This window comes from Leishmania donovani, chromosome 21 (genome assembly GCF_000227135.1).
Source record: "Leishmania donovani BPK282A1 complete genome, chromosome 21".
In the NCBI taxonomy this organism is placed as follows: Eukaryota; Euglenozoa; class Kinetoplastea; order Trypanosomatida; family Trypanosomatidae; genus Leishmania; species Leishmania donovani.
This window is the reverse complement of record NC_018248.1, coordinates 378,358-387,617: the sequence shown is the minus strand read 5'-3', so window position 1 is coordinate 387,617 and position 9,260 is coordinate 378,358. Positions and strand designations below refer to the sequence as shown.

General features: G+C 61.4%; 5 protein-coding genes across 5 annotated transcripts; all 5 read right to left on the bottom strand.

Moving 5' to 3' along the window:
- Positions 1-1,859: 1,859 nt before the first annotated feature.
- LDBPK_211170 (histone H2A, putative) lies at positions 1,860-2,258 on the bottom strand (the record flags this gene model as incomplete). The annotated part of the gene is made up of 1 exon (XM_003860586.1): positions 1,860-2,258. The coding sequence occupies one exon, from the start codon at positions 2,256-2,258 to the stop codon at positions 1,860-1,862; it is 399 nt and encodes a 132-aa protein (XP_003860634.1).
- Positions 2,259-2,887: 629 nt separating this feature from the next.
- LDBPK_211160 (histone H2A) lies at positions 2,888-3,286 on the bottom strand (the record flags this gene model as incomplete). The annotated part of the gene is made up of 1 exon (XM_003860585.1): positions 2,888-3,286. The coding sequence occupies one exon, from the start codon at positions 3,284-3,286 to the stop codon at positions 2,888-2,890; it is 399 nt and encodes a 132-aa protein (XP_003860633.1).
- A 743-nt stretch (positions 3,287-4,029) lies between these two features.
- LDBPK_211150 (hypothetical protein, conserved) lies at positions 4,030-5,178 on the bottom strand (the record flags this gene model as incomplete). Its single annotated transcript, XM_003860584.1, has 1 exon — positions 4,030-5,178. One exon carries the CDS (start codon positions 5,176-5,178, stop codon positions 4,030-4,032), a length of 1,149 nt encoding a protein of 382 aa, XP_003860632.1.
- A 287-nt stretch (positions 5,179-5,465) lies between these two features.
- LDBPK_211140 (hypothetical protein, conserved) lies at positions 5,466-6,812 on the bottom strand (the record flags this gene model as incomplete). The annotated part of the gene is made up of 1 exon (XM_003860583.1): positions 5,466-6,812. One exon carries the CDS (start codon positions 6,810-6,812, stop codon positions 5,466-5,468), a length of 1,347 nt encoding a protein of 448 aa, XP_003860631.1.
- A 462-nt stretch (positions 6,813-7,274) lies between these two features.
- LDBPK_211130 (hypothetical protein) lies at positions 7,275-8,552 on the bottom strand (the record flags this gene model as incomplete). The annotated part of the gene is made up of 1 exon (XM_003860582.1): positions 7,275-8,552. The coding sequence occupies one exon, from the start codon at positions 8,550-8,552 to the stop codon at positions 7,275-7,277; it is 1,278 nt and encodes a 425-aa protein (XP_003860630.1).
- Positions 8,553-9,260: the final 708 nt, after the last annotated feature.

The window sequence follows — 9,260 nt, the reverse complement described above, 5'->3', positions numbered from 1 at the left end:
TGCCGTGCGAAGCAGCGCGGTGGGGAGGGGGAGGAGAGCAGAGCAGACAAGCGCCCATCGGACTTCTCGGCTGAGGTGTGCGACAGAGGAACATAAAAGAGCCCCGTGAGGAGCACAGGGGAGGACGGCGCCGACGCACGCGTGGCCCTGCCCACATCGGAGGGGCCACAAACCCGCTCTCTGGGCACCACCCCCTGGCAAGGCAAACGCCTTCTCTTCGTAGCGGAGGGGGTGGGGGCTGATCTCACACGTGCCAGCAGCGGGAGAGGAAAAGACGAGAGACGGGGATGTGGCCTCATTCACCGCTCGTAGGCGCACCTCATGCCGTAGCATGAGGCGTTTGCGTGTATAATTATGAATGTCGCGCGTCTATGCATGTTTTGCTAGGTGCTGAGGGATAGCCGTTGAGGGGAGGCGGGTCGAGGGAGGGTGGCGGCAGCAGGCAGGGCTGACTTGGCAGCCTCTTCACTTCTGACCGGTCAGTGCGGCTTCAACACGCATTCGTGTTCCTCCTTGCTTGAGCTTGTTGCTTGCTCGCTGGCTGCAGCGAAGACGTCAGCAGAGAAGGAAGGAAGCAGGGGGTATGGGAGAGAGGGGCGGCGAATTCGCGAAGGGGGGCGAGAACAAGGCAACTTGCTCGGTGGCTTCCTGAAGGAGGAGAAGACGCGTTTGCGTGAGTTAATCGCATGAGCAGCAGCAGCAGCAGCAGCCGATATGGTCGGAGGGGGGAGGGTGAAGGGCAGGGGAATCAGTGGATGAAAAGAGCGAGAGAAGGACAAGGGAAGGAGGGCTAGCGAAGTGCATTGCACAGTCACAACGGCGAACATGGGAGGCAGTGGTGCGAAAGGAAAGCCGAGAGAAAAAATATGACGCCATCGCGGACGGGGGGAGAGCACACGCACACACACGCACACACACGCGCGCGCAGAAGAAAATAAGGGATGGCTTTCAGGCGTGGCATCGGCTGGGCAACTCCAGCGTGTTTTCTTCACGTCTTGTCCCGTGTCGCCCCCAAAGCGTTCGCAGCGTGGACACGAAGAAGGGGAAAGAGACGCCGGCGCAGCGCTGCCAGTCTGATTCCCGCTTGCATCCGCTATGCGTTATAAGAATGACACATCGATAGCTGTTGGCCATAGCGTTGCGCTACTTTGTTGCTACTCTGCCCCTGCGTCCCCACCCCCCCGGCCCCACCCCTCCTCCGTCCTCTGTCCACCACGTTGTCAGTTCTCTCATCTCCCCATCACCTCTGTGTAGAAGGAGCCAGCCGGAGGGGGAGGGGAGAGGTGTGCGAGGGGAGGGGGGGAAGGGAAGATGACGCGCACAGTTCGGAAATATTTCAGGGAGGAGAGTGGGAGAAAAAAAGGAAGCACCGCAGCTCACAGAGGGCACTTAAGAGGAAGCAGGGAACAGAAGAAGCAGCATACCGAGTGCATCGTTGTCTATATGTATATATATATATATATATACATATGCATAAATATATAGGTAGATAGTTGTATATATGCGTTCTCGCGGGCATGTGTGTCGCTATAGGTGGAGGGAGAAGGGGGCGTCGGCTCGCGTGTCGCATGCCTGTGGGTATGCCTGGGTATGTACGTGCGTGCTTCTAACCTCCTCATGCACGCGCACCCAGACGTGCGGGGGGAGGGGGGAAGGAAACGGGAGGGAGGTAGTGGGAGGCACAACACAGCGACAGACAAGGCACGGATGCCGTCAGAGCACGTGCGTCTTGCACAAAAAACTTCCGGTTGCTCCGCTGTCCACACCTGTCCGCACCAGAACGTGCACGTCCCCCTCCCCGCCCGACTCCCAGTGCGACTCTGCTCTCCTCAGCGGCAACAGAACCTCCAAAAGGGTATCTAAGCGCCCGGTGTCGCCTTGCCCTTCTTGCCGCCCTTCTTCTTCGCCATCGCCTTGCTGATGTTCGGCACAACGCCGCTGTGAGACAAGGTCACGTTCTTCAGAAGCGAGCTGATGTCGTCGTCGTGGCGCGCAGCCAGCATCACGGTGCGCGGGTTCAGGCGGCACCGCTTCTTCCCGCTCTGCGCGGCCGCCTTCACGGACAGCTCCAGCAGCTCCGCTGTCAGGTACTCCAGCACGGCTGTCAGGTACACGGCGCCAGAGACACCGATGCGGCGAGCGTACTGGCCGTGGCGCATCATCCCGCCAACGCGGCCCACCGGGAAGATCAGACCACATTTCGCGGACTTGGAGCCGCTCTTGCGGGCGGACTTCTTGGCGCTGCGAGGAGTAGCCATGGCTGCGATGGGTAGGTTGGGGAGAAGAGAGAGAGGAGGGGGTGTGGGTGTGTCGGTGCGCACGAGTGCTATATGAGCGTATGAGCGTGTGTGTTTGGGGGAGTGGAAGGCGGCGAGCTGCGCCACAGCGGCGCGAGAGGACCGACACGGTCGCGAGGAGGGAGGAAGGGCAAGCGCATGCGCAAAGAGAGCGAGGTGAGATGCAGTGCAAACACATCAGTAGCAACGGCATGTACGCACTCAGCAACCGCAGGGAGCAGCGCTGCAGCAGCGCCTGTCATGCGCGTAGCGCATCATTCGACGAATAGTGGGGCAGGGCGCAAGAGCGGGTGTGCACGCCGATACGCGTGACTGGGCAACAGCCTGTCCCGGTCAAGAGAGAGAGAGAGACAGCCGTGGCTCATCGTGGATGCGGCAAGCTTTCTCCGAGCCTACCCTGACTCGTACCCTCTGCGGAGGGGAGGAGAGAAACAAATCAAAGGAAGGAAGGAATCAAGTGGTCATCTGGGAAGCCCAGAAAACAAAAGATAGGGTCTCTATGGAGGTATGATGCGCCTCATCGCTGGCCCCAGTGGGAAGCCGCGCACACGCGCACATACAGCGGCGCGCGCGCTGTCAGGCCGGAGGACTTACGCGCTCGGTGTCGCCTTGCCCTTCTTGCCGCCCTTCTTCTTCGCCATCGCCTTGCTGATGTTCGGCACAACGCCGCTGTGAGACAAGGTCACGTTCTTCAGAAGCGAGCTGATGTCGTCGTCGTGGCGCGCAGCCAGCATCACGGTGCGCGGGTTCAGGCGGCACCGCTTCTTCCCGCTCTGCGCGGCCGCCTTCACGGACAGCTCCAGCAGCTCCGCTGTCAGGTACTCCAGCACGGCTGTCAGGTACACGGCGCCAGAGACACCGATGCGGCGAGCGTACTGGCCGTGGCGCATCATCCCGCCAACGCGGCCCACCGGGAAGATCAGACCACATTTCGCGGACTTGGAGCCGCTCTTGCGGGCGGACTTCTTGGCGCTGCGAGGAGTAGCCATGGTTGGGGAGAGGAGAGAGGAAGGGGTGTGGGGTCGGAGGAGGTGATGAAGAGCGATGAAGCTGTGTACAGATTGTGGTAGAGAATGAGGCGTGCCGGTGTGAGGACGTGTGTGTGTCAGTGTGCACGTCGACGAGCCATATGTGCCCGCATGAAAAGGCATAACGAAAGTGTGGTGTGTGTGGAGAGATGGGGAGAGTGCAAGAGAAAGGGAGGGGCAGCACAATAGCAGAGTGCTGCTGCTGCACCGCGGAGCGCCGCCGTGCCGCAGCGTAACGATCATTGTTTTCTTGTAGTCTGTGAACGAGTGCCTCGACGGCACGCATGACGGTGGCTTTCACTGTCCGCATTACTGTGTTTGTCTGCACGTAGGCATGCCCTGTGCTTGGGTAAAGGGAATGGGGGGGGGGGACCTGCTCCGTCGCGGAATGCGGCCAATCCCTACGCGGCAAGTCCTCTACGCAGACACGCGCATCGTCTTCTCTGCATGGGGACGGTGTACATGGAAGCAAAAGTCGTCTGTAAGTGAGTCAGAGGTCATGAGAGGGAGCAGCATGTGGAGTGGCTTGGGGGAGGGGGCAGTCAAGGGGCCACTCACGTTCCACTGAGTCGTTAGCAGCCACCGCACTCAGCTGCTCCACGTGCACACGCACAAGACCGCGGCGTCGTATCTCTTATCGAAACACACGTACTGCTGTGTCGCTTCCCCCACCGCCTCTGTGCGCGCGTCTTTGCTGCCCACTTTTAGTCCGCAATCTGCTCAAGCTCCTCATCCGTTAGAGGCACGCTGATTGGGGCCACGATCGCGTTTGACACCCGGATGAACTCCGCCGCGTCGAGCCGGCACTTGCAGTCCACGTGGCCACCGCCGACGTAGAAAGTCGGTGGCGCCAGCTTTGTAATACCGATGCTCACGATCACCGGAATCGGGATAGCAGTGCCGAACGGGGCAACGGCGCCGCTGCGCACCCCAGTCAGCTTCTCCGCCTCTGCCGGATCAGCCAGCCGGAAGTTGAATTTTTTCTTTCCCATACCGGGGTTCAGCTCTTGGATCGCGCGGCCGACCATGTCAGAGTTGAAGCGGTCCACGTACTGGTACACGACAAGGTAGTAGCGCGAGTTGTTGCGTTCCGCGCAGTCTTTGTTCGTGCAATGTGTGTTCTCCATCAAGACTGTCTTGCATAGGTGACGAATGGTTGGCGCGCGCAGGGCGTCGCGCCGCCACTGCAGGTTCTCCTGATAGTAGTTCGACGGCACCCACAGGAACTCGGTGGAGTGCAGCCCGCTGTCCACACAATGGCGCCGCAGCCTCGCCACCTCCAGCGGATCCTTCGGATCGGGCTGCAGCGCCGGCAGGTTACCTGGTGCCTTGGCAGTGCTGCTTGCACGGCATAATGACGCGTCAGAGGAGGCCGCACCGGCAGCGGCTCCACCAGGGGCGCCGTGCCGCAGCTGCTGCTGCACGTGCTTCAGGCCAGACTCGATCACATCAAAGCGCTGCACCAGTTGCGCAAGGCGCTGCCCCACGGACGAGGCAGCAGCAGCAGCAGCAGCAGCAGGCATCGGTGGAAAAGGAAGGGGGGAAGACGGGGGCTGTAAAGGCAAAGGATGCACGGGCGAGGAGCGCGGGCCGCGCGTACGTGTATCGGTACCTAGGCGAGGAAACAGAAACAGAAGAGGGAGAAGACGTCGAGTTGTGTGTGACGTCGGAAGTGCCCTGCGCACGCGCCCACACATACAGTGTGTGAGAAAGAGAAAGACGCATACCGCAAGTATTTCGTCGCGGAAGGGACAGCGAGGGCAGAGTAGATCCGGTGGGATGGGCAGGGGTAGGGGCGCAGGAAGGGCATGTAAGGCAGAAGAAAGGGAAACACGTAGGCAGGACCCCATCATCACATGCCGGGAATCACAGAGCTTGCTACACAGGTACTGGATGGAGCATGTGGTCTCTACACAGTGAAGGAGCGCCAGCGATAGTAGCACTCCTCTCCTCCTCTCCGACTATATATGTGTATGTGTGTTCGGCGGGCGGAGGGGGGAGAGACGCCGCTCTGCTGCACATCGGCAGAGAGGCTGGAGAGAAAAGCAAAAGGGGCGGGAAGAGGTGTACTGCAGCAGGGGAAGAAGGGGTGAGGGGCTACACCCATGCGCCTCCCTGTCGACGCCACCACAGCCCAGCTCTAGCGCTCGTACTCCGTCACGAGGGCCTCGATGATGGCACTATTCAGCACGTTCCATGAGCGATGCTCGCCATAGTTAGTGCTGTACACTGCACACGGAGCGTGCACGGCCACATCGCCGTCGCCGCCGCTGCCGCTGCTGCTGCCATCTTGAGCACCTGGTGCGGACCCCGCGATACTGTCTACGTATTCCAAAAGGTGGCACATGGTGGGGAAGGCTGTCACCGCCGCCATCGTCTTTCGCTCCGAGAAGGAGGACACCTCTGTGAGCATGCTGGTGTACAGAGCGTGAAAGTCGCTTGGGATGACCTTGCGCTGTGTGTCGCGCCGCACGTCCGCGGCATCAGCGATTCTCGCCTTTGCTGAATCACTGGCGAACAGGGATGTAGAACCGGCAGCCGCCGCAGAGGTGGGCCACGCCTTGAGCAGCTTGTTACCCAGTGCGGCGATCATCTGCGTCGCCTGCTGGACGTGGGCAGCGGTGGCGCACAAGTCCAATTCCACCGGAACAGCGTGCGACCTTCTTGCCGCCGCGCTGCAAGCATTTCGATCAGCGAGCGGCTCCTCCACATCGCTGACCTCCATTATCGCTCGTCGTGTAGCGCTCCACGCGACGGCAGCGCTGAAGAGAGCGGCAGCCTCGGTGCCTGTCACATTCACGTTCGTGCTGTTCAGCCCACTCAACGCAGCTGTGGCGTTCGGCACAACAATGAGCGACATGTGCACGGCATCGCCGTCAGCGCCGCGGCGTCGAGCTGGGAGCGTACGCGCGGTGGTGCTAGGCTGGTCCGCGCATGAGCTGTTCACGTCCTTGTCAGTCAACGCGGATACGGTGCCACTGCTACATGGGTCGTTCTCCTCTGCCTCCTTCGCCTGCTGCAACCCTGCCACGACGGCGTCGAGGTACCAGCCAAGTGGCCCTGCGCCACTCAAGTGCGGTGGACACCGGCGCGCCATCGCGGCCGACAGCATCTGCGGCACCTGCTGTGCATCCAGCACCACCACCACGTACGTGTTTCTTGCCAGCGCTGAAGTCGATGCAGGCGTGACTGCGCCATTGCTGTCGGCGCCTCCGGCGCCGGACGCTAAACGCAGCACCACCGTCTGCGAGACGGCGTTCACCTGGCGCACGCCCCGCACGCAGGTGCGGGGCGGAAGGTTCGAAAACAACGTTGCATGCGCCACCGACGGGGCCACGGAGGACACACCAACGCAGTTGGAGCCTTCGTGTGGTGGGCAGAGGAGATGGTCAAAGTCGACGGACAGATCCGCATCAACCGCGATGTGCAGCGTGCAGCCTGGGAACGTCGCCATCCTCGGCAACGGCGCACTGTGGCGGAGAACCATTTGAGTGCACGCGTCCACATTCACGTATGTGTAGCCACGCCGACGGGGAGAGGGGGAGAGATGGTTAAGAGCGTCTGGAGCGAAGATGATGCGAGTGTTGGGACGGCTGCACACGTGGAAACACCCACATGCAAGACGCAGTACGTGCGAGTCCGCATTCAAGTGCGGGGCATGTTCAACGAGAAACAGCGAGCGCGCGCGCACCAATGCGAGGGCATCGCGCTGCGGTCTCGCGAGCCTTCTCTCCAATCGTTGAGCCCGCGCACGCCCTTGGTGAAGATGCGCTCAGGGGACGCAGACGGACATGCAAAGCAGGAAGTTCTCACACGCACACACACACAACATCAAAAGAATGCACGATAGGGAGGTTAACAAGGAGGCGGATGGCGAACGGACGAAGCGTTCAGTGAGTAGCCGCAGCTCTGCATGTGCCCTGTCCCTCACACACACACACAAAAGCCTCTACACGACGGCATACTCTCGCGCCAGCCCTTTGCTGTTGAAGAGAAGAAGATGCACCGGCCCACCACACGTGGCGCCGCGCCGCTGATGCTGCTGATGCTGCATCCACTGCCCGCTCTCCCGCTCAAGCATGTCTACAAACTCTGAGTACAGGGCTGTCAGGTGGTCTGGTACGACCACCGCAACAAGCGCCAAGGGGCGTGCTCGCGGTAACTGAGGCGCCGACATTAACGCTGCCGCCGCTGCTGGCCACGCATTTGCAGTGTAGTCGGCCGTCGGTCGCCGTCGGAGAAGCAGATGGCGCACGGCGGCCTGCACCTGCACATAGGATGGAATATAGGAGTCTACGCGGCAGCATTCCCAGTAGGTGACGACGGGCAAAGAAGGCGGCAGCGATGGCGATGGCGCAGAGAGTTGGGCTGGTGGGGCTTCCGCCTTAGTAGAAGGTGAGAAGGCCGCCGACACCGCATTGCGAGCGGCGGTGGTGACGGCGCGGAAAGAGCCACACGCGCGGCAGCCCAGCAAAGGTGCCAATTCCCCGAGGCAAGGTCGCACAAGTGCCTCTGCCGCGTCTTGGTCCACGAGGGTGACGTGGACGTCGAAGGCGTCGGGCGCTGCCTCGTCAGGCCGCTTGGCATCCGCGCGTATCTCAGCGTACGGCTCTGCATGCGAGGTGCGCGGCGCCGCAGAGAGTGGTGTGTTCGACGACGGACTCGCTGCCCACAGCGGTGCCCAGCTAGGATGCCGGAGCTGCGGATGCTGGTGCGAGAAGGCGAGGTAGCGCAGAGCGCTCGGTGATTGGGTCACACTGTGAACAACGGCGGAGGTCATGGCTGCAGCGTCGCCGCTTCGGTCTGGATGCGTGTCACTGCTGCCCTCGCTGTCCTGCTCTCCAAAAAAGTTTGCCAGGGACTCGGTGAGCAGGGGGGCAAGGAGGCGCTGGACGAGCAGCGACCGCAAATGGGCGCGTACCTTCTCCTGCACACCCGCAAGGCAGTAGGGCAGCGTCACGAGCGCGCTGTCGCTGGCGTCGACAAGAACAGCTGCTGTCGGGCAGCTGTGGCTAGAGAGCGCCTGCGTGGAGCTAGAAGAGGTTGCCAGACAGGGATCAGCGCGACGTGCTGCTGGTGCCGCGGCTATCCCGCCACAGTTGGAAGCCGCCAAGGTACTGTGCCACTGACGATGACAACGCGCAGCGGACGCAAGCGGCGTTTCGTGGAAGGCTGTGGTGCGGCACCGCCGCGCCGGGAGCGCACTCAGCCTCGGAAAGCTGAGCATCGATAGATGCGTGCGTGTGCCAATGTTTGCACGCGGGTGTCTATGTGTCGGGCCTGGAAGATGCACAGTGCTGCAGCCCTTGTAGAGGGTGTGCGCACGCCGAGAAGATGGCCAATAAGGCGGGAAAAGAATGCAAGCACGGAGTATGCAGTAGGGAGATGGGGCGAAGTCGTCACTGGTGGTGTTGGGAAGGGGGCAGAGACGGTGTGGCACGGTGATTACAGCACCGCTAGGGGGTGTGCGTCGGTGGCAAACACATGAAGGTGGAGAGATGGATGTCCGACAGCGCCCCTCCACAAGCTCAGCTGTCACGGCATGGGCCGGAAGGAAGAGCAGTCCTCCCCCTCAGCCACCTCCCTTCCCTCGGTCTCTCCCGCACCGCTCAAGCTCACACAACGAGACGCACATCGTTATCGCCCATCACCGGTGCGCGCACCTGCTTGCACGTGGCCTGGCAGTGGGGTGGTGGTAGCGGGAAGGGAGAAACGATCTTTCCACAGGCAAGGCCCCCTTGTCATCTCCTCGCACGTCAACAATACTTGACGAGCGGGTTGGATTTGTGCTGCTGCTGTGGAGAGGGAGGTTTGGCGTGGCTGAGGCTCACGTGTTCTCCTCGTTCGTTTTTGGTGATTACCTTTTCTGATGATGTGGAGCACACTCGTGCATGCGCGCACAAGCGTGTGTGTATGTGTGTAAGAGTTGGGGGGC